This window comes from Rana temporaria, chromosome 3 (genome assembly GCF_905171775.1).
Source record: "Rana temporaria chromosome 3, aRanTem1.1, whole genome shotgun sequence".
NCBI classification, from domain to species: domain Eukaryota; kingdom Metazoa; phylum Chordata; class Amphibia; order Anura; family Ranidae; genus Rana; species Rana temporaria.
This window is the reverse complement of record NC_053491.1, coordinates 222,928,330-222,953,717: the sequence shown is the minus strand read 5'-3', so window position 1 is coordinate 222,953,717 and position 25,388 is coordinate 222,928,330. Positions and strand designations below refer to the sequence as shown.

Genomic DNA, 25,388 nt, shown 5'->3' with positions numbered 1-25,388 from the left:
CCATAGTTAGCATTGGCTGCGCCTCCTAATAGCAGGAGCAGCCTTATGATGGAAGCGCGGTACGCAAACGACGTAAAACTCGAACCCCGGGCGCGCGTATGTTTGTGAATCGGCGTGAGTATGCAATTTGCATACTCTACGCTGACCACTACGGGAACGCCACCTAGCGGCCAGCGTCAGAATGCAACCTAAGATACGACGGCATAAAAGCCTTATGCGAGTCATATCTTAGGCTACAGTCGGCGTATCGAGCTTTCTGAATACAGAAAGTCGATACGCCGGCGCTACTTAGCAATTATGCTGCGTATCTATGGATATGCAGGCGTAATTGCTACCTGAATCTACCCCAATGTCATGATTCTTGTTGCCTTCTTCTTAACCCTCAGTAGCACCAACTGGGAAATCTTCCCAGGGGAGTTATTAGTTCTCCCCCTACCCAAAGCCATTATAAAGTGATGAAGCACTGAAAACTTTAAAATTACCTGGAAACAAAGGGGGTGCAAAATGCTGTTATTAAGGTGGTTAAAGTGAGACTAAACTCACATTTTTGTGAGTCATTCTAAAAAAAATCAAGTATGCCATGACTTTTTTTTGTTAAGCCTCTTACCATTGTTTTCAGGCATCTTCTTTTGTACTGTGCATGTACCCCATCCTGCACCGATGCACCTCATTGCTACTAATGTAGAGCAAGCAGTGCGGTTATTTCTGGTCACATGCTTTATGTGCACTACAATTCCCATAGAGCTGAATGTGTATGCAGGTAGATGTTTGCCCATCTATTGGGTGAGCAGGAAAGGGTGGCTATGTTCACATACACAAAGGGGGCATGAAGAACAAATGTAACCACCCTAGGACAGGAGGTGTGAAAACATGCTTGCATTTGAGAGATGAAACAAAGGAAAAGAGAGATAGAAAGTATGGGGCAAATCCACAAAGCAGATGCGCCGACTTAACTCGAGATTTCTAATTTTACTCTGCGCGTATCTTTGCGCCCGATCCTCAAAAGGAAAAATCCGGTTTTTCCGTCCTACTTAAAATAATTACTCCGGCGCATCCTCTGACGCAAATTACGCTAGTCACGCCGCTTTATTTGATAGGCAAAGATGCAAATGAGGGAGATAGGGCGATCCTCAAAATTAAGTGTGTGCGCCGTAGATTACGCCCTGTGCGCCGTAGATAACGCCCTGTACGCACCTGTTAGTTTTCTGGAGCAAAATTAGACTTTATAAAAGCAGCCCTAATTTTACACCAGCCCTGTAAAGGTCTGCTGAAGCAACACCATTTAGGAAGAGCTGCCAACACTTCTTTGCTTGACTTCATTGTGACTGCCAAAATGCCTGGGCCATCAATGATTATAACGGCACTCGCAACTTTACAGGCGCAGAGAAGGAGGAGGGCACAGAGGAGGAGGAGGAGGGCACAGGAGAGGATATACCGCCCACGCCAAGATCTCTTTGGCATGACTGCGTCTGAGGTCATTGGCAACTTCAGATTTAACCAGGAAGCCATCCTGGACTTAACCAGGATCCTGCAGGATGATCTGAACACCCCAACCCAACGATCCCATGCCCTGCCAGCTCACATTAAAGTTATGGCCACCCTGCATTTTCTGGCCACTGGGTCTTTTCAGAGAACATGTGGAGGTCTGGCTGGGATGGTACAGTCCTCGATGAGCAGGTGTGTGCACGAGGTTGTCCCTGCAATACTGAGACGCATGGGCAGTCAATTTGAAAAGCCCACCCAGGAGGACCAGCGAATGAAGAGCATGGCTGACTTCTATCAGATTGCCCGATTCCCACGGACCATTGGGGCCATTGACTGTACCCATGTGGCACTACAGCCACCCCATGATACAGAGCACCTGTTCAGGAATCGCAAAAACTGGCATTCCATCAATGTCCAGGTAATCGTGGATGCCCATGGCCTCATCTGGCATGTGTGTGCCAAATTTCCAGGTTCGTGCCATGACAGCTACATCTTTAGGCAGACCAACATATCACGTGAATTGGAGCAGAACGTGTATGGAGACAGCTGGCTGGTTGGTGAGTGACATGTGTGTCAGGTATGACTGTCCCCCCCCATGATGCAGACATCACATGGGGCACATGCATGACTAATATCCTCCTGTCTTTTCCCTTCCAGGTGACTCTGGATATGCCCTGGGACCTCACATGATGACCCCATTCAGGAACCCTCAAACCCCAGGAGAGCAACGCTACAACGAGGCTCATATTCGCACCCGGGCAGTAGTGGAGCGTACTTTTGGCCTGCTGAAGTCCCGCTTCAGATGCCTGGACAAGACTGGGGGTACACTGCTGTATTCCCCAGACTTTGTGTGCCAAATAATAGGGGCTTGTTGCATTCTTCATAACTTTGCAATGAGAAGGGGACTGGAGATTAACTTACGTGCTGACCTGACCCCCCACCCAGGCAATCCCCCCCTAGCCCACTCTACCCGGTCTACTGAGGGCACAGTAGCCAGGAGACACCTCGCAGAAGGCATCTTTTCTCAGTAAATGGCCAGAAATCATCTCACAATGATATTATTTGTTTTCACTGCAAACGCACATGAATTATGTGACAATGATATTATTTGTTTTCACTGCAAACGCACATGAATTATGTGACAATGAGAATGTTGCTTTGCACAGTAAACGCACATGTTTAATGACACATTGAGAATGTTTTTGTCTCTGGAAATGCACATGATTTATGTCACAATGAGAATGCATGAATGCACACCACTGTGAATGAATGAAAAACTTATAAAGCGCGGCGCATGCGAACTGAATCGCTTCTGGGCGCTAGTTGTTCGTGTCTCATGACATCAAAAGAGCAGAGTTTTGATTCGTCTTCTGAAAGTCAGGTGGTTTTCCTCCAACCGAATGCTGGTTGGTAAAGCGTTCCATAGTCTAGGACCCTGAAAAGCAAACCTTCTTTCTCCTTTGGACTTGTATTTGGTTTTTGGTACCCTGACCAGATTTTGGTCGGTGGATCGCAGAACGCGATTCGAATTGTGAGGTTCTATCTTGTCGCAAAGATATTGCGGAGCCTTCCCATGGATGCACTTATGTGTCAGGCAGAGTGCTTTAAATGCAATTCTGTCTTTTACTGGCAGCCAGTGAAGGGTTCTCAACAAAGGTGAGATTGATTCCCATTTTTTTTTCCCAGTCACAAGTCTAGCGGCCGTATTCTGTACGACTTGCAGACAAGAGATTTGGTACTTTGGGAGTCCGAGGTAAAGGGCATTTGCATAGTCCAGTCTGGAATTCACGATTGTTCCCACCACGACTGCTACGTCTTCTTTGGGGATAAATGGAATAAGTCTGCGTAGTAGGCGCAACAGATGGTGCCCTCCGCTGACTACTGACCCTATTTGTGCGTCCATTGTCATGAAGGTGTCGAAGATGACCCCGAGACTTTTGACTTTGGAGCTAGGGGTGATGATTTGGCCCAGAATGGGCGGGGGGGTCCAGGTTGTTGCCAGTTGACTCTTTCGGCTGGCGTGAAACATAAGGAGTTCTGTTTTTGAACTGTTGAGTTTAAGATAACTCTTAGTCATCCAGTTTTCTATCAAAGAGAGACATTTCTCTAAACTGAGATGATGATCCTTTTTGTTGCAGATGCGAAAATACAGTTGCGTATCGTCTGCATAAGAGTGATAGAGTAGTTCTTGGCTACTGATAATATCAAAGAGAGGGCGAAGATAGATGTTGAAAAGCACCGATGACAGGGGGGATCCTTGGGGGACTCCACATGACACCGTGCGCTTTTCCGACGTGAAACAACCCAATTTAACTGTTTGTGATCGGTTTTCAAGAAAGGAAGAAAACCATGGTAAATCACCTTCTGCGACTTCTGCTACCTTGGCTAGTCGCATCAGTAACAGTTTGTGGTCTACCGTGTCAAAGGCTGCGCTTAGGTCCAGCAGAATCAGGAGACAAGATTCTCCTTCGTCTGCGGCCTCGAGGGCATCGTCCCATATTTTGAGTAAGGCCATTGTGGTCCCTAGCACAAACACATCACATGCACATCGAATTGGATTGGATCCAAGTACCCCCCCCTTTGGTACTTGGGAGCAGTAATGCCCCGCCACGGCTCCAATTATGTCACTGTGCATTCATACACCATTCAGGAACCTAGGATGACTTCTCCCTGGTCCTGGGGATCCCTTCTCCACCAAAACTGAGGGTGACACCCTTATTTTGTCAGGAATGCCACCCCCCCACATTCACACATCATTCACACACATAAACCAAATCATAAGTACAGTATAATAACCCAAATTTTAAAACCAAAAAAAAAGTACCCCTGGTATTTAAGTCCGGCGGCGAGTGCTCCGTCTAGGCTGCCCACGGGCACGGCCACGGGCACGGCCACGGGCACCTGGAGGATCTTCACGGGGGGGGGAGCAGGGGAGGGAGTATCTTCATTGGGGGGGGGAGCAGGGGAGGGAGTATCTTCATTGGGGGGGAGCAGGGGAGGGAGGAGCCTCCCCTGGTGTCTGACCTCCGGCTGGCCTGCCCTCCAAGGCCACTGCTATCCTGGTCAGGCAGTCAGTGATGGCAGCCGTATTGGCCTGGCCAGCCCGTGTGTTCTCCTGCACAGCCCGGGTGTTGTCCTGCACAGCCCGGGTGAGGGCAGTCACCTCCTGGCCCACGCCTGTTGTGGCGGTATGCAGGGACCACAAACAGGTGATGACACCCAATGAATTGGTGGCCACATCACTGAGTGACTCCCTCATTACATCCAGGCTGTGCTCCATCTTGGCCATAGTTTTTTTGATGTCACCCAGACTGCGGGTCTGCTTGGCATTGTCCCTCAGCAGACTGGCCGGCATATGCTCAGACCCCACCCTGGTGTCCTGGGTCGCCATCCTGCCTGCCCCTGAGGCTTGTGGCCAGGTAGGAGGGGATAGAGTGACCCTTGTGGGTTGCGGCATGTTGTGGGAGGAGTGGGAGGGGCTACCCCTGATGGTGGCCTGACTGGTGCCAGCCTCTGGGGGAGCCTCTGGGGTAGCCTCTGGGGGAGCCTCTGGGGTAGCCTCTGGGGGAGCCTCAAGGGGAGCCTCAAGGCTAGCCTCAAGGGTATCGTCAAATGTCATCAGATCTGTGGCAATAATGATTTCCCGGCCAATCTGGAGATCTTCTTCCTCCTCCCCCTCATCCTCCTCCCCCTCAGCCTCCTCATGAGGGGAGGTTTGGCCACTCCCCTCCCCTGGGGACTCCTCAGCAGCCTCCTGTCTTTGGGGTGGTGCAGCAGCCTGGCCTGATGGCCCAGCAATCTCCTGGTCATCTGTGGAAGACACCAAACAATCACAGGTTTGAGGATCCACACACTTGGCACATGTTCCCTTCCCCCACCCACACATGCTAATCACCAAATAAAAAAACAAAAAACCTTACCTGGCCTCACAGGAACATCAGACTGATAACCAGGCAGGCCCACCACCTGCTCTGGCTCGAAACACCGGGCCACTGCCCATTCCTCCTCAGTCAGCCGGATGGGGCATGGTCCCCCTCCTCCAGTGCCCCTCCTATGCGCAGTGAGCTTGGCCACCTTATTGCGGACCATGCTCCTCAGATCATTGATCTTTTTCTTAATGCCAGCGGGGGTCCTCGTCTCCCCTCCCCCCGCCGCATTTATGTGATCTGTTATTTTGGCATAGATCCTCTTCCTTTGGGCCGGGGAGGTGTTCCGGCTATCAGGCCCATGTAAATATCTTCCATATTGGATGATATACCTGGCAAGGATTTGCTTTTCAACATGTGAAAAATTCAGCTTCCTGCGTTTGGGAGCCATCACAGACACCACCCAGCAACAAGAAGCCAAACAGGACAAACACACAAAAATACACACACAAGCAGACAGCTACTACAAAGTCAAATACAAACACACAAAAATACACACCAAACAAATACACAAAAATACACACAGACGCAGACAGCTACTACAAAGTCAAATACAAACACACAAAAACCAAACACAAAATCCAAGCAGAAAAAAACCAAACAAAAAAATTAGCAGAAACAATCAAACAAAAATTACACTTATCACAAACAAACAACAACTACTATCTACTACTCCTCCAACACTTCTCTATCAAACACAACTTACCAACAAACACTGACAAACTAAGAGCAGAAGCAAATTGCTCATGGAAGGGAACACAGGGAAATACTTTTGCAAATGAAGTGTGTTTGACTGGAGCTAGTTAAGCACAGTGCGATCCTCAAACTAAGTACACTTGGCCTTTTACCTATCTCACTGATTGCGCCAAGCAAAGTTCTGCACATGCGCAGTGAGCAGCAGATTCGTGCGCGCATGCGCAGTACGGCCGGACCTTCATTTGCATGGGGTCACGGCTCATTACAATGAAGCACGCCCACTTCCTTCCCACTTGCCATAACCCCGCCTTACGCCTCCGAATTTAGGTTACGGCAGGCGCAATTTTGTGCGCAAATGCGCTGTGGATACGGCAATTACGACACCAACTTAGGGCGCCGTAACTTAAATGACATAAGTTAGGAAAAACTTATTTTGCGCCGCTGGCTGTGGATTTGGCCCAATGTTCTTGTTATATAGAAAAACATTGCACTTTTTATCTTATAAAAAAATTAAGTTTAGTGCCACTTTATTTAGAGCACACCTGGTCTTTGATTTAGTACAGTGTTTGGATAACTTGCAGAGTAAGGCCTCGTACACACGACCAAGTTTCTCGGCAAAAACCAGCAAGAAACTTGCTGGGAGAATCTTTTTTGCCGAGGACACCGGTCGTGTGTACATTTTCGTTGAGGAAACTGTCGAGAAACTCGACGAGCCAAAAAGAGAGCAAGTTCTCTATTTCCTTGACGGGAATGGAGAAAATTGGCTTGTCGAGTTCCTCGACAGCCTAACAAGGAACTCGACGAGGAAAACATTTACATTTGTACATTTTCGTTGAGGAAACTGTCGAGAAACTCGACGAGCCAAAAAGAGAGCAAGTTCTCTATTTCCTTGACCGGAATGGAGAAAATTGGCTTGTCGAGTTCCTCGACAGCCTAACAAGGAACTCGACGAGGAAAATGATGTGTTTCGCCCATTGAGTTTCTCGGTCGTTTGTACGAGGCTTCAGTCTAATCTGATATAGCAGAGTCACTGGTCCTCAGAAAAATGACTCTCAGTGTCCTTGGTATTTTCAATGGTAAACAAGAGCTTGAGCTGCCAATTGCAACAACTATTTGTTGCCCCTGGAGAGCATGCCACAGTTTTAATGTCCCCCAATCAATGGGTTTGAGGGATGAATGGAGAGCATTTTATCATGTTCATCTGACACACCTTTAATGCCAACTATCCTAAATTCATCTATATTTGAATCTGCGGTTTCACAATCGAACAACTAACAAAAACAAAATGGTGATTTATTAGATGCCAAATATTACATAGCGCTTAGCTAAATTTTTGTTAGGAAGTCTATTATGTCTTATTAGGTTGCTGGACCTTGTAAATAACTCTGTAAATTATTCTACTTATACATTAAAGTAGTCATATGCGATAAAGGTAACTCCATTATAGTTGGAGTTAGGGATTATGAATTAGAGTTGGCTTTGGATTTTTATATTAAAAAACTGACTCACAGATGTGTACTGCCTTAATTTCTCTACGGACTGTTTATGACAGGGCACTTTATGACAGGGACTGTGGTTTGTCAAATGTGTCACCTGCTCTGAATACCTAACATAGCAATGAGATTTACATCTTGACCATCAAATTCAGGAGAAAAGGAGGTTGGCACAATGTGTAGTAATACTCCTCCATTCCCCCACTGATAGATTTCATCTTTCAGTCTTGGTAAAATCAGCTGATGTACAGGTAGTGGGCACATATCCATAAACTGTAATATTACCAATATTATTGCTATTATTATTGTTATTTTTATTGCTATTTTTAATGATGATAATCAAAATAATACCATTGAACTTCCTGAAAAATTGATAATTTCATAGAACAGTAAAATGCATATCATAGCTAGCTAAAACCTTTAAAGTGGAACTGAACTCACAAAGTGAAAATTTGAAGTTATAGGGAACATTTATAAATGTTAACTGTGCCTATGCAGTATCCTGAAGAAAAATGTACTTTTGTCTATAATTCTTCCTCACATACAGCAATGCACTCCCTGGCATATGAGGGTGCCTAAGTGCTCTCCCGTGGTTACAACCCTATAGCTGTATATCTGCAGTGGAATATTTAAGGCAATGCTGTCTCCTGCTGCTGGTCTCATGAGAATTGGAGTGAGATTTGCTAATGTTGCTACTGTGCTGCTCACTGTTGTTTTTGCTGAAGGTTCTAACACAAGGAAGTAAATGCCTTACTCTACCAAAATGGCCACCCCCACACAGAGACACAGTGTAGAACAAGGCATAGTAGGTCAGTAATGGGCAAAAGTTCAGCTACAGAAAGACCATAAGCAATACTGCTGGCCTCTTTAAAGGGGCACCTTAATTTATCCTATGCATTAAGGCGAAAATACTTCTGGCAGTCACCGGCCCCCCAGCCTCCCTGTTTTACCTTACCTGAGCCCTGGAAATCTCTCGTCGGACACGCACTGTCCCTCTCTGCACAGGGTTCTCGGCTCTTGATTGGATAGATTGATAGCAGTGCAGCCATTGGCTCCCGTTGCTGTCAATCAAATCCAATGATACGGGGCTGGGGAGCTGGCTGAGTCTGGCATTCGTGTCTATGGATGCAAATGCTGGACTCGGTAGTGCTTCCGTAAAGGTAACAACCCTGGAGATTTCTTCTCCGAGGCAGGTTATCTGATGCGGGTAGGAGCCACGAGAGCCGCCAGGGGACCCCAGAATTTGAGTATCGGGGCCACACTGTGAAAACAAGCTGCACAGTGGAGGCAAGTATGATATGTTTGTTATTTAAAAAAAAGAAAAACACTTTCTTAAGTAATGAAAGTTTTCTATTTACATATCTATGAATATGTGTAGGTGGATTTTTGCCTGTAGTTTACATTTACTGGTCCTTACAGGTTTTGTAATACACTAAAATATATTCATTGTCTTAAAAAAGTAAACCAACATGCAAACTTTTGGAAAGATCATAACAGAACTACTCAATTTAAACAGAAAAGTCTTAGGCTTCTAAGAATCAGGGGTCTGGGCAGCTACCCGGATATCTTGTATCAAATTTTACCCCTACAGATAATGTTTACCACGATTAATCTGTTGCTTAAAAAGATAATTTGCGGTTTACACATTGAAACGTTCATTTTAAATAGTTCCATAGAATAAACCTGTATTTCACTATTCAGTTATGCATGTACAATTTTTTTCCTTAAAGGTTTACTGGAAGGCCGGGTGCTTATTTAAGAATTATCAACAAATGGAGGCTGGAAGAGGTTAGTGTTTTTACTAGACTGAGTCTTTATATTTGCAGTTTAGTGGTTGAAATGTAGCATAGCTCATATACTCATTTAAAAAAACAAAACAAGAAAGCTATGTAAATTATATTCTTTTTCTATGTATCTGTAGTGTCACCCCAGTGGATGCCTTATTGATTTATGCATGCAAATGGGCATAATAATGGCACTGAAGCAAACCTGGAATAACTTTATGGAGCTTGGCTACCCGTAAGTAAATGTAAAGACGTAACAGGTGTTAAAGAAAAATATCGATTAAGAATAGTTACCTACAGTACATTACCATATAAGAACCAGATTATTCTGTATTTGAGTAAGATGCGCTTGAACTCTGCATTCTATACTTAGCGCAGCCCTGAACCTTGCACTGTATGCATAGTGCAGCCCTGGAGCCTGTGCATATTGCACTCCAGAACTATACATAACACACTCCTGAACCATGCACCCTGTATGTAGTGTACCCCTGAACCCTGTACTCTGTACATAGAGCACCCCTGAACCCTGCACTCTGTACATAGTTCACTCCTGGTATTCATTGGCCCATTTAAAACCCACTCCAATCTGCAATTTGGCCTTGCAAACCATGAGGATTTGGGGGTTGACATGGTTGAGTTCCTGCACCTATTCTTTGAGAAAAAAGGCCCTGGTTACTATACTTTGTATCGCCTACCAAATACGTATAATGTTAATAATTAAATTTTGTTGCAAGTCATATTTTTTATTTGGTAATAATCTAGGTTGATTCAGAATTGGTGGACTCGTAGAAGATTAAGGCAGGAGCATGGTGCTCATGGGAAAGCTAACTTTCCACAGTGGGAGAAAGATTATAACTTGCAGCCCATAAATGCGTATGGATTATTTGAAGAATACCTTGAAATGAGTAAGTTCTGTTATTTTTCTATCCACGATGTGGTCGTCTCGTGTTGCAACTCATTTTTAAACCAACATGTATTTATAAGATACGATACAAAGACAATCTTGTATTCATGCTATGGTAAAATGTTTTAGTTGTCTTTTTAGGATCTATGGGATCACTCTGTGGTTTACTGACACAGAAACCAATTCATGATACAAACACAAAATGGGGAACATTCTTAAGTGCAAAAACATATATAATAAAGATGCATAAAACATAAATTAGCATGTAGTAAATGCCTCTGTATTTATAAAAAAAAAAGAGTATATCATTGTAAATAATAAAAGGACAATTATAAATTGCCTTTAAACATGCTCATATTGAATCACAGTTACTGTATGAGGTTTCTGAAGTGTCTAGAAGTGCTATAAGCAGATGATTAAGGAAGAATATTGAAGAAAGAATGTGTTTATTTTTATGATTTTTATGAAATACCTTTTTCTGTGGTGTGGTAGCACACTAGGAGGGTTACTTTCACACCCCAGCAAGTTATACACCGCAGTCTCCAGTCAGTAAAAAAAAATCCTTCTAAGGCCTCGTACACACGACCGAGAAACGCGACGGGCGAAACACATCGTTTTGCTCGTCGAGTTCCTTGTGAAGCCGTCGAGGAACTCCAAAAGCCAATTTTCTCCATTCCCGTCAAGGAAATAGAGAACATGCTTTCATTTTGGCTCGTCGAGTTTCTCGACAGTTTCCTCGATGAAAATGTACACACAACCGGTTTGCTCGGCAAAAAAATATCTCCCAGCAAGTTTCTTGCTGGTTTTTGGCGAGAAACTCGGTCGTGTGTACGAGGCCTAATTGTTTACTGGGACATGGAGGCCAGTGGTAATTACTGTAGGCTGTGGACTATCAGCAAATACAGTTTTTCAAAGATTAGATTAAGTACTGAAACTTAAATCCCAGTCTGGCATCACCTTACCAAGGTAGGTGACCACTACTTGTTTAGTAAATCAGCTCCTTGGTCTTTCATTTTAAACACTTGTAATGACCCAGATATTAAATAATCTAAAACTGAAAGTAAAATAAATAAAGGTTAGGTGCAGATATTGAACTTCTGTATAATGGCTGCTGCATTGGAAAAGTTCTGTAATTTCCATTTGTAGATAGTAGATTGGTTTATAATAACATCCTCTCAGCCCAGAAGTGTGCACATGCTCCCACTTCGCAACGCCCAATGTGTGCTTTGAACCCAAAGGCTGGAGGAGTGACTGAGATATGCAAGCTACACAAGGGAAGAGAGATATCACCACTAGTGGGAGGAAATTAAATTGAACCCAGAAATTCCTGGCTCAGCCTCTACCTCCTCTCTGCATGTCCCTGCTAGAGATAAGAGAATATGAACCCTGTTAAAGTCTATGGGGGCTGAATCTTGAAAACCAAATATGCTCATTCAGACTAGAAGCCAAGTGGTTGTGAAACAAAGGGAATATGAAGCTATGGCACTGGCATGAAAAGCATGTACCAATGGCAAAACAAATGTCTAAAAATACAATATAGTGGGAAGAAAGTGAGAAACAACAATTCTTTTGGTTACATACTTAGAAGATGCTGTGTGTGGTGTTACAAAACATATAATTCTCACAGACAAGTTTAGCTACACAGTATTCCGGCATCCCATATTTTTTATGTGTAATACAGGAGATTTATTCTTCAATATACACTATTGTTTGGCTTAAATACAACAGCAGCAACACACCAATCTGATTCATTTTAACTTTTTGCTGTGACACCAGATTTTTTTATCCAGTGGTAATAGACTTGAATTAAATAGTGGAAGAAGCAGCCACAACAGACCCTAAAGCTTTTGGAAAGTGTGCTCTTCATAAAATAAAGCTAAAAAATAGGGCACTTCAATGTCATGCCAATTGGGCAGTGGCACAACAGTTTCACAGTATACTGTAGTTTGTGAGCTTCTTTTTTACATTACCCTATGGTATTGTCTAAAAAACTTACTAAAATGTGAACACAGAGTGCACAAAAAACACTTCAAGACATCCACATTATAAAGGCAAGGCAGTTTTTTTCCTGAAATAAAACTTGTATTATTTTACAGAAAATAGGCAGAAATATTACACAGTTGGTGTGCAGTATGTACACAGCTTTATTAGGCTGCAATGAAAGATAAAAAGACATGGCAGGTTTTAATTAAGTAAAAAAATTAGAGTGTATTATTTCACATACATTAGCCAGAGATATTGTACAGGCAATGCATAGTATTTAAGCAGCTTTATTAGGCCATAATTTAGGAGGGAGAGATGAGGCAGTTTTAATTTTGAAATAAAAAGAGTGTATGATTGCAGAGACAAAAACAATAAATATTGTACATTTGCGTGAAAGTATGTAAGCATCATGTAGGTAGGTAGAGTTAGATTGCCTGCCACTTTATGGCTCTGTTTCTAGTATAGTATGGTAAAGGGGTGCTAAGTCCAGTTTTAGAAAATTTCTTCCTTAGTGATGTTATGGGGGTAGTCAGTGCACATAGAAATGCCAGTATAGGATGGGCAGAGTTGATTTGAGGCATGGGAGCCAAACACCACAGAGCTGTCAGGATATTATTAGCTACTGTCTTAAAGGGTCCTTTTCAGGGCTCAATTCCAGAAGAGGTGGTGCAGAACTCAGTAGGAATAGCTGTAGTTGCCCTGTCTCCCCTGACCTTCTTCTGCAGATTTTGTAGTGAGGTACATTAGGCCTTGAAGGCCAGGCCAAAGTTCTCTGATGTGAGTACTGGTGACACCTGGGAATAAGTGGGTCATCTGGGAGCTTGCCCAGATGGGCAGAGCTATGGAAGGGACATTGGGAGAGACTGGCAGACTAACAAACCCTGATCCTGCTTAGTGAAGGAAGCTGAATGCCATGGACTTATGGCACTTTCACACTGGGGCATTGGGGGCGTCGGCGGAAAAGCACTGCTATTTTTAGCAGCACTTTACCGTAGTTTTAGCAACGTTTTTCAGCCACTAGCATGGGGCTTTTAACCCCTGCTAACAGGCGCTTCGGCGGCACTGCCCATTGATTTCAATGGGCAGGGGGTGCTTTAGGAGCACCCTTGCTCCTAGGAGCAGGGGTATACACTGTATACACTGCTCCTAAAGCACTTCAAAGATGCTGCTTGCAGGACTTTTTTTAATGTCCCGCAAGAACACTGCTCCAGTGTGAAACCCTCGAGCTTTCACACTGGAGTGACAGAAGAGGTGCTTTACAGGCGCTTTTCAGGCACTGTTTTTAACGTTATAGCACCTGTAAAACGCCTCAGTGTGAAAGTGGCCTTAGAATACATAGGAAAGTGGTCTGAACTCTGTGGTGCCCCCAAAGAGATGTGGTACAAAGGGAAGATAGCTTATGAATTTTGTGTTTGCCTTCTGCAGAGAAATAACAGCTACAGAATATCTACTCTTGTATGTTTGCATTCTCCACTGAAGTATTTTGACAGTATGTCAAATGTGATGCCAGATATCACTGCAATCTTTGTGAAGTTACAGTAAAGTGTGGAAAATTCATTTTTTGTGTGTACATTCTTGTATTGGTAAATGTTAGGGCCTACAGCCGAGAGCAGGCCAATAGCCAGGAGTATGACACAATATGGAAGAGGGCTTCCACCAACAACAGGTGGAAGCTATCTACTTGTGAAATAAGTGTAATGGCTAGTGCACTACTCGGAAAAAAGAAAGAGCAATAATAAAAAATAATGCACTCACTGCATTTGGTGTAGGCAGGCATGTCACAAGTGGGGAAGGTGGTCATCTCTGGAAGAAACTTTAGTATGCAGAGGTCAGCAAGCAAGTGGCTGGTGTAGCATGCAGAACTTGGCAGGTGGGCGGCTGGAGCTGTGCAGAGATCTGCAAGGAAGCTACTGGTGTGAAAAACCTCTAGAAGGACTGCAGAGTGGAAGACAAGCTACATGGCTCCTTTCTGACTTCCACTTACTTGTGGCAAGAGGCTGGTGTAATATGTAGAGCTTAGCGGGCAAGCAGCTCTGGCTGTGCAGAGGGCCGTAAGTAAGCTGCTGGTAGGATGTTAGGAAGCTGACACCCATCTTCCCCCCTCCCTCACATCATACCTTCATATACAGTAAACGCCCATGTTCATCACTGCATCTTTTCCACGGGTTGCAGGAAAGAGATTTCCCCATCAACACAGTGCTGACAGGGGAATCAGCAATTGTCTTCTCCCCGTGGGAGGTGCGTGAGAAGCTGTCCCTGCTGGGAGAAGACAGTGATAATTGCTAGTGTATATAGCAACCGCTAGCAGTAATTGCAAGAGAATTCAGCAGGCTGGTTGTACTCATGTTGATCGATCATTCAACTTGGTCTATATCCCTGTTACAGATTTTCCCTCACTTCCTGTCTGGTGAAACTGTTGTCACTATGACAGAAAGTGGGGAACATCTCTCTAACAAAGCCATAGATCGCTGTGAAAATCTTACAGGTGATCCACTCTATTCAAAACTGATAAAACGGTCTTAATATGCAGTTAAAGCGGTTGTATACCCTTTTATATATATATATATTTTTTACACCTGTAAAGGAAAAGTCATAATGAGCTAGTATTCACCGCATTATGAAATACTTACCTTAAAACGAGGTGAAGAGAACTTACCTGGTCCACGCCGAGTGAGATGTTATCTTGCTCTGGCGTGTCTTCCGGGTATCGCCGCTTCAGCTTATTGGCTGATTGGCTGGAGCGGCGATGACGTCACTCCTGCGCATGCGCACGAGAGACTTCAATTCGGCAAGGTCCGGCGGCTTCCGGTCCTTTAGCCGAGGATCCCCGCTGCTTATTGTAGGCTTACCTGTAGGTAAAAGTAAAAAAGTGGGGTATACAACCACTTTAAAGAATTACTAATAGTTTGTGGTCAACACTAGTGATTAGCAAATGTACTGTTTATGTGTAGGATGAATTTATGATAATTATATTTACTGTATGGGATGAAATGTCACCCATAATGCACACTATGGGGCAGATCCACATACATCTGCGCCAGGCGCAGCGTATCTAAGATACGCTACGCCGCCGTAACTTATCTTTTTTTAATCCACAAAGAATCCGCGCCATAAGTTACGGCGGCGTAGTGTATCTATCGTGACGTAAGGGCGCGGAATTCAAATGGATCTAATGGGGGCGTGTTTTATGTTAATACGTCGTGACCCGACGTAAACAACCTTTTTTTGGAACTGCGCATGCGCCGTCCCTGGGGGTATCCCAGTGCGCATGCTCGAAATTAAACCGGAACCAGCCAATGCTTACGACGGTGATGTCATTCTACGCAAATTCCTATTCGCGAACGACTTACGCAAACGACGTAAAAAAATCTAAATTGTACGCGTGAAGGACGGCCATACTTTGAGTACATACATTGAGTACGCCTCATAATAGCAGCTTTAACTATACGCCGGAAAAAGCCGAACGAAAACGACGTAAAAAAATGCGCCGGCCGGACATACGTTCGTGGATCGCCGTAAATAGCTAATTTGCATACTCAACACGGATTTCGACGGAAACGCCACCTAGCGGCCGCAGAAAAATTGCATCTAAGATCCGAGGATTCAAAACAAAGATACGACGCGGGAATTTTGAAATTACGCCGGCGTATCAATAGATACGCCGGCGTAATTTCTTTGTGGATCTGCCCCTATGACTGTGTCTTCGGTAAATGAAGGAGTCATCAGTCATAAGGAGTATAGTGAAGCGTGTTAATAGAACCACAAATGGTACAGTTATTGGTACATCTGGAAAAACGCCATTGAACTGCTGCAAAGCTACTACTTGCTTTTTGGACTCTTTTTCTGCCACTTCTGCCACTTGAAAAATAAGAGCAAAATTAAGTGGTTTTCGGAAGTTAGCTAAATCCCTTAAGTATTGCTTGAAGCAGCACTGCTGTGTTTATTATCCCTCCCTCATCCTGCCAAATAATTCATACACGTAATGCATTTTTTCTATTACCGCTTTTATTGCTAGGAAGTATGTGTTTTTTTAACTGTTAATGAAAATAATTTTTTAGGGAAATTAACATGACACCCCTGTTCCTGAGCCCCGCAGCAGTTTCTCCCACTCTAGAAGATCCTGTTTCACCCTAATTCCTGAGTAGTAGTAATTTCAGACTATGCCTGCAGCACCACCTACAGATAAAATGTGGCATTTATTATACACGTGTTTATATCTTTGTTTTGGATTCACTGTCTGATTTGCCTATTGAGTGGCGGCTGAAATTTCCAAAACCTAGCTGTAACAATGTATTTCTTAACAAATCCCTTTATATGCAGATCAAAGGAGTTTCCCCTGACCTGTGCATAATGCCAGTTGAAGCAATTAAAGCGGGGGTTCACCCTAAAAAAAATTCTAACATTGCATGGAGCCGACCTATGAGACTGACAGTATGCTGTTGTTTTTTTTTTTTTTTGCGTTAATACCATTTTAGGGCTATTTTCACCCCCGGCTTTCCCGCGGGAGTGGGCGTTCCTAATCACAGGCTGTGATTGATATGCTTCCGACCGGCGCATACTGCGCGTCACGAGTTGCCGAAAGAAGCCGCTATACAGCGCCTGCGCACCGACGTTTGGCTTCTTTTGGCAACTCGTGACGCGCAGTATGCGCCGGTCGGAAGCATTATTTCTGATTTGTTAAAATTCGGTACTATTGTAATTCAAAAATTAAAAAAAGTACATCCGAATTTCCGAAAATAGAAAATGTGTCCGCATTTCAATTCAGAACGAAATGAACTGCATGTGTCTATTCTGGATCACATGCTACAAAACAACCATGCAACGTGGTTGCAGTGTGTTTCTTAAATTGATGCATGCACTACTTTGGTGCAGTGCAGTGTGATTTGAGTCCGTTCAAAATGAATGAGCTGCACTGAATTTTTTCCTGTGGGATTTTTAAGTGATTGGTATTGTGAACCAGGGTAAATACTTTGATGAATCTATGCTGCAAAACAATCTGACTGTCTGAAGGGAAAATAGCTCTTAGCCAGTTCTAGATGTAACTTACAATAAATAAAGTAATAATATTAAGCTGGTTACCGGCAAAATGTGAGATGCTTTTATATTGCATTGTGTACACTGTCAGCTGGAAAAAAGCAGGCTACAAGCTGTTTTAACCTCCCTGGCGGTATGATTCTTTCAGAAAAAAGGTGCTGAAAGCGGTACCATTATTTGCAAGGAAATTTGGCGTTTTATATTGTAGGCCTGTAATTCTTAGGAATAACTCACTTAAATCTGACCAAACAAGAGTCTAGTAGACATCCCAGGTATGACATTTTTTTAAAAACAAAATTATAAATTATAATAAAATAATTATAAATAATTATATCAAATAATAATATAATTCTAATAAAAATTATTCAATAATGTAATCAACTCAAAATCACTGAAATTTGCTCAGTTGCAGAATTGTCGCTGTCATTATTTTATTTTTTTTATGACGAATTTCCCCACAAATCGCTATCGCACAATTCTGCAAGTGATTATAATTTATTATCGCTGTTTTCTAGCTGATCTAAAAACATTTTTGACATAAAGGGACACTTTTGGTTGCTATGGACAATCTCCAGTTTGCAGGGAGAAAGAACAGTTTTTATTATATAAAAGAACATGTAGGGCACTGGGCAGACCACTAGGGACAAGGGGGGTGTGTATTTTTTACATACAGTACTGTAATCTATAAGATTAAAATCAACCCCGAGTCACGCTCGGGAATACCGCCAGGAGGGTTAATAGGATTTATAGAGAAGAAATCTTCTATGTGTAAAGCATCATCCCACATAACCACAGCTGATCCCTAAATATCTTTAACATTAATACTGGCATGCAATCTGCAACCTTTCTAAGTATTATTACATATATAGGGGCAGATTCACGTACCTCGGCGCATATTTCCGCCGGGCGTAGCGTATCTAAGATACACTACGCCGCCGTAAGTTACGGCGGCGTAGTGTATCTTTGGCGGCGTAAGGGCGCGCAATTCAATTCGATGTGATGGGGGCGTGTTTTATGTAAATACGTCGTGCGCCGTCTGTGGGGTATCCCAGTGCGCATTACAGCGAAATTAAACCGGAACAAGCCAATGCTTACGAAAGGTGATGTCATTCTACGCAAATCCCTATTCGCGAACGACTTACGCAAACGACGTAAAAAATTCAAAATGCGAGGCGGGAACGACGGCCATACTTAACATTGAGTACGCCACCATATAGCAGGGGTAACTATATGCCGGAAAAAGCCGAACGCAAACAACGTAAAAAAATGCGCTGGCCGGACGTACGTTCGTGGATCGCCGTAACTAGCTAATATGCATACTCGACGCGGAATTCAACGTAAACGCCACCTAGCGGCCGCCGAAAAAATGCACCTAAGATCCGACGGTGTACTAAGACGTACGCCTGTCGGATCGATCCCAGATGCCGTCGTATCTTGTTTTGTGGATACAAAACAAAGATACGACGCGGAAACTTTGAAATTACGCAGTGTATTAATAGATTTCTTTGTGGATCTGCCCCATTGTATTTATACAGTTCGGTATAGCATATTTATTTTTTGTTTGTTTTCTATGTATTGAATTGTATTGTAACGGTACTTTCTGCTCTCATGTTGTAAAGCACTGAGCAAACTGTTGGTGCTATATAAATCCTGTATAATAATTATGATCTGTTGGGGAGATTTCACTTCACTTCAGACCATAGAGAAGAACAGGAAGTAAGCAGAGATTTCGGCGAAGTTAGGGGAATTACAGAAACAGGTGTCCCTATTGGCAAATTTACCCTCAACTATTGTTCTGGTACAGCTGTAAAATGTTGAATTTCCCATTGCTTTCTGTTTCAGCGACAATGGTCACCAGGACAAAAGAGAGGGTGAAACTACCTAATGGGAACACAGGCAGCAGCAAAAATTTGAGAGATGTTCTGAATTTTTCCTACTCTACCTGAGGGCAGGGGCGGACTGACCATTGGGACTTTCGGGCACTGCCTGAGGGCCCCATGCCACTAGGTGGCCCCATCAGGGTTGCCAGGCTCAATAAAACCAGGGACAGTATGTAAAAACCTGTGTTTTTTTTACATCTGTCCCTGTCTTAAACCGACATGCTTTTGATGTGAAAATCCTGAGATTTTAGCTGCCCTGCCTCTGCACTGCCTCCTGGCGTGGTGGCTATCTGTAAGCCCAGGGGCCCCATAATCTTCTATTGCCCGGGGGCCCCATGGGTTGTCAGTCCACCCCTGCCTGAGGGACTAACTAAAAAAAAATGTTTTGGCTTTAAAGTGGTTGTAAACCAATTACAACCACTTTAACCTACAGGTAAGCCTAGATTAAGGCTTACATGTAGGTGCAACAAATATCTCCCAAACCTAAAAGATTTAGGAGATATTTTCAGAAATAGCGGCACAGATGTGTACGGCTCCGGACAGTCACAGCACCGGAGCAGCAATACCCGGAAGTCACTCCGGGTATCATGGCGGCAACAGAGGTGGTGCCTGAGGACCGCTGCAGGGGCTTCGATCTCAGGTAAGTAATTCATAATGAGCTAGTATGTTATGCATACTAGCTCATTATGCCTTTGTCTTGCAGGGTGTTTTTTTTATTTCATTTTTTAGAGAGGGTTTACTTCCTCTTTAAATCCACTTTACTTTTCCCCATGATCAGAAAAACCTAGCAATCCTTTGGCTTTAGGGTGTTATGTTATGCAGTGACTTGATACTAACAGTTACCTCTTTCCTTTACAGTTCTTCAGTTTGGCTTCACAACTATATTTGTTGCTGCTTTTCCGCTTGCACCACTTCTTGCCTTACTTAACAATATTATTGAAATCCGCCTTGATGCTTACAAATTTATCACCCAGTGGAGAAGACCCTTAGCATCACGAGCCAAGGACATAGGTGAGGTCATTTGGCCCAATTATTTTTGAGTGAGTCTAAGAATGTATCATATGGTTGAATACAGACTGTAGTATGCCTGCCTTGGCACTTCTGTCTGGATTACAAAGTATCGATCCTCTCCAAGAGCCCCCTTAGTTTAAGAGGAAGTCAACAATTTAGTGGAATGTGCTAAATTTACTAGATAAATGTATACACATAAATAGCCTTTTGATATGTCGGTTTTCTAGTTATTTATCTGCAAAAATATTTAAAGAAAAATAAATTTGGTTGCACACTGTGACACTCACCTTCTTGTTCAGCAACCAAACGAGTATTGTGTTGCGTTGTTGTTGTCAGCGGTTGGAATATCTGATATCTATATTCAGACTAGGAGGAAGCGGTGTATGATGAAAGCACTCAAGCAGAGAGTGGGACGTTTCGTTACACACTCCATGGAAGGAAGAATTTCTGTAGAATAGTTACTTTATTGTCAAGGTGCCAAAAGACGTAGACAGGATGTTACAGGAACTTTGGTAGACCGGTTTCACACGGATAACTTGTGTTTGTTCACAACGAACAAGCACAAGTTATCCATGTGGAAACGGTCTACCAATGTTCCTGTAACATCCTGTCTACGTCTTTTGGCACCTTGACAATAAAGTAACTAATTTACAGAAGTTCTTCCTTCCATGGTGTGCAACCAATTTTCTTTTTCTTCAAATAGGGTCCTTTCACACGTGCGGACCGTTCGTCCGTTTTTTCATACGTCCGTTTACGGACTGCAATGCTTTCCAATGGGATAGCGTACGTTAGCGGATGAGCATCCACTAACGTCCATTAACATCCGTCTCCGTTAAGCTCTGTATTTTTGAACGGAAGAAAACCCTATTTTTCTTCCGTCAAAAAAACGGAACGGACAAAAAACGGATGTTAGCGGACGATCCGTTTAACATCCGATCCGCTAACATCCGTTTTTCATCAAAATATGTAATAAAAATAAAGTTCTAACCAAAAAGAAAAACGGATGAAAAAACGGATGAAAAACGGAAGAAAAACGGATGACAACTGATGAAAAACGGATGACAACTGATGAAAAACGGATGAAAAACGGATCAACTGATGATAAAAAACTGATCTAAAAAATGGTCCGCACGTGTGAAAGGACCCTTACTAGTGGTGAGCCGGAGGGCCAGGACCCATGAGGAAATCTTTATGCACAGTCTGAGTGGTGTTACACTCTTTCTGCAAAAATATTTGACAGGAGAAATCACTGATGCATAAAAGTATACTGTAACTTCTCCTAATTTAAGCCTATTTAATATTAAGGCAGAAAAATTGTGATGTTCCTAAACCCTCGACAACCAGAGATCAGGTTTCAATAATGAATTCTCACGTGTTACTGCACAATGTTTCTCTTCGCAAAATGAATCACCCAAATATATAATTTCCTGAAAAATAAGTTCTTCTTTTTGTGTTACATTGGGTTTTTGGCGTTTTGTTAAAAATAAATAACAAAGCTTCCTATGATAGAATTGGATTGTTCTGTGTCACAGTACAGTGGCTCAGGGGATCTATTATTCAGTGCTCAGTAAATGGTCCTATGCATTTGGTAAAGCACTTTAGAATATTTTTGTATGTATAATGGAATATACATATAGAATTATTGTGAAATAAATTGTTTATAGAATCCTGTCACCTTCCGGTGTTTAGTTTGTCAGTGCAAATTAAAAATTTGAATGGTGAAGTGGACTGGTTTACATCAGTGGTCTCCAAAATGCATCCTGGTTGCCGGATGTGGCCCTTTGCCTTTTATTAATCTGGCCCTTGGGGCACTGTTCCTCCCACTGATACAAGGCACTTTTCCTCCCACTGTCACCAACAATAAGGCCATAATTCCTGTCACTGATGCCAAGAATAGGGCACTTTTCCTCCCACAGACACATGATATGACGGGGGACTATTCTTCCCACTGACACCAATGATGGGGCACTATTCTTCCCACTGACACCAATGATGGGGCACTATTCTTCCCATTGACACCAATGATGGGGCATTATTCCTCCAACTGACACCAATGATGGGGCACTATTTTTTCCACTGACACCAAGGATGGGGCACTATTCTTTCCTTTGACACCAATGATGGGGATCTATTCCTCCCACTGACACCAATCATGGGACACTATTCTTTCCACTGATACAAATGATGAGGCACTATTCTTTCCACTGATACCAATGATGGGGCACTTTTTTCTACTGATACCAATGATGGGGCACTATTCCTCCCACTGACACCAATGATGGGGTATTATTCTTTCCACTGATACTATTAAAGGTGCAGAATTATTTCTACTGGTACCAATGATGGGGCACTATTCCTCCTACTGACACCAATGTTGAGACACTATTCCTTTCAACGATACCAATATTGCCTCCCCACTAATACTAATAATAAGGCATTGTTTACTCTCATAGAGCCCAGGACATTTTCTATTTACACTGGCCACAGTCCGACCCCCTTAGGCCGCGTACACACGGTCGGTCCAAACCGATGAGAATGGTCCGACGGACCGTTTTCATCGGTTCACCGCTGAAGCACACCAATGGTCTGATGTGCGTACACACCATCAGTTCAAAAACCGATCGGGTCAGAACGCGGTGACGTAAAACACACGTCGTGCTGAAAAAAACGAAGTTCAATGCTTCCAAGCATGCGTCGACTTGATTCTGAGCATGCGCTGGTTTTGAACCGATGCTTTTGTGTACTAACCATCGTTTTTGACTGATGGTCAGCCGTCCATCGGTTCGATTTTAAAGCAAGTTCTCTAATTTTTGTCCGAAGGACAACAGACCGATGGGCTGTACACACGGTATGTTTGGACCGATGAAACTGGACTTCAGGCTGTTTTCATCGGTTTGGACCGACCGTGTATACGCGGCCTTAGAGTCTGAAGGACAGTATATTTGCCCATTGTTTAGAGAGTTTGGAGACCCCTGGTTTACATGAACAACAAGGAACGTTTTGATACATGGTCCCCATTTTTAAATGTAGTTAATGTCACATAATCACAATATTAAAATGTTAACCAATAAACACATCAAAGATTTATAAAGAAACACGTGTAAAGGATGTAGTGTAAAAAAGTGTTTTATTTGTATTGGAGGTTTAAGAGGTCAACTTTAAAAAAAAGTTTGTGGTCATATACACCTTTGTAACTATTCCTGTATTTTATAATATGTGGTACATTATTCTGCTGATTACCGTTGCTTTAATTGTATATTGTCGGGTTATTATGTGACCCCTTCTTATATGGGCACTTTGTTCATTTTTTACTTTCATAGAAGTTGTATTTTTAGTTTTAGCAATACTTGAAACTTGTTGACAGCCTGCTCCTAGTAGCTCACCTATAAAGTGACAGCCATGCAGCAGATATGTGTTTAATATCCCCACCTGGATCTGATGAAGCTGGAGTTGATGAGTGGAAACTGCTCTGAACATCATGAAAGCTTAAAGGGGAGTTCCACCCACAATTTCACTTTTTAAATATAAATACCCCTGTAATACACAAGCTTAATATATTCTAGTAAAGTTAGTCTGTAAACTAAGGTCCGTTTTGTTAGGTTGTTACAGCATTTAAATAGTTTATAATCTAGAAATAGACCGTGGCCATCTTAAGTGTGGGCATCATGAAGCCAGACTGTATGACTTCCTGGATTTTAGCTTTGCATATCTCGCACATGCTCAGTGCACAAGCAATGTAATAGGTTTCAGTCAGGTTTGCAAGGACTACTGGGAAACATGATGCCTATCCCAGAAACCCTTGCAAATAGCCTAGGCAAATAAGGAGGAGGAAGTAACGAAGGACTACAAAATAAAGGTATTTACAAGCAACAAATTAAATAAAAATTGTCCATTCTGAACACTATGAGATTAGAGCATGCAGCACAGACAAACATAAAAAAATGGGTGGAACTCCACTTTAACAATCGCTTTGTAAAAGTTGTATACACACTGTTGTTATAAATGTTGAAGCCTATATTTACAAGCTTTATAGAAATAGGTATCAGTTGGATTAAAAAAGTTTGTTTGTTTGATAGTGCTTTCCTTGGTGGCTTGCCAGTGTTTGCTCCCAGCTTTTCTCTATCCCTGGACAGCATAGTGTAGACAGGAATGCTCAGATAACCCTTGTGCTCCTGTTTATGCTAAAACCTGCTTCCACAGACATCTAGGGCTTGAATAACAGCTGGTGTGAATCAACACATTGCGTTATAATGGATAACAATTAGTCAATTTAATTATTCAGGTAAAGCTTTCATTAGTGAATCAGGTTAATTAATACTTGGCGGGGTCAGTAAACTCTTGGAACATGTGTTAGCTAATTACTAGTTCATTTTCTTTTCATTTTCTGTGTTCATTTGATTAGTCAGTCAATTTAATTAAGTTTGTTGACTGGGTAGATTTGCTCACTGATAATTTACTGGATTATAATAGTCATATTGATTGGTAAAAATGTTACCAAATTTAAAGGGGAGGTTCACCCTAAAAACGACTTTCCCTTATTACACTGCCCCCCCACATTACAATACGATTATGCCTATTAGTTTTTTTTTGATGCTGTACATACCTTCGTACAGCTATTCACCCGTGGCTTCCGGGTTGCGAGTCCCGTGGGAGTGGGCGTTCCTAACATGGTGGTGATTGACGTTTTGACAAAAAACGAGCTCCCCCCGTTGCGTAAGCCACGTCACAATTGGCGAAAGGAGCGGAACGGCGAGTCGGCACTATACTGCGCCTGCGCATCGCCATTCGGCTCCTTTCGCCAATCGTGACGCGGCTTACGCGACAGGGGGAGCTCGTTTTTTGTCAAAACGTCAATCACCACCATGTTAGGAACGCCCACTCCCGCGGGACTCGCAACCGGGAAGCCACGGGTGAATAGCTGTACGAAGGTATGTACAGCATCAAAAAAAAACTAATAGGCATAATCGTATTGTAATGTGGGGGGCCAGTGTAATAAGGGAAAGTCGTTTTTAGGGTGAACCTCCCCTTTAATAAAGTGATGGTGCGTACACACGGAAAATCTGTTCGTCTGTATGGAATTCCGACGGGAAAAAAAAATGCATTCTCGGAAACAATTCGACGCATGCTCGGAAGCAATTTGGTGTGACCGTGTGTATGCAAGCCAAGCTTGAGCGGAATTCCGTCAGAAAAAC

The 25,388-nt window shown here is 43.0% G+C and overlaps 1 protein-coding gene across 2 annotated transcripts in view; it reads left to right on the top strand.

The window, feature by feature from the left end:
• ANO4 (anoctamin 4) overlaps window positions 1-25,388 on the top strand; it is a 282,473-nt gene that overhangs the window by 235,523 nt on the left and 21,562 nt on the right. For both annotated transcript variants that reach the window (XM_040344320.1, XM_040344322.1), the window contains 4 exons: window positions 9,331-9,388; window positions 9,522-9,619; window positions 10,147-10,289; window positions 20,044-20,196. In XM_040344320.1, coding sequence (XP_040200254.1) covers window positions 9,331-9,388; window positions 9,522-9,619; window positions 10,147-10,289; window positions 20,044-20,196 — 452 coding nt within the window. The remainder of the gene's footprint in view (window positions 1-9,330; window positions 9,389-9,521; window positions 9,620-10,146; window positions 10,290-20,043; window positions 20,197-25,388) is intronic.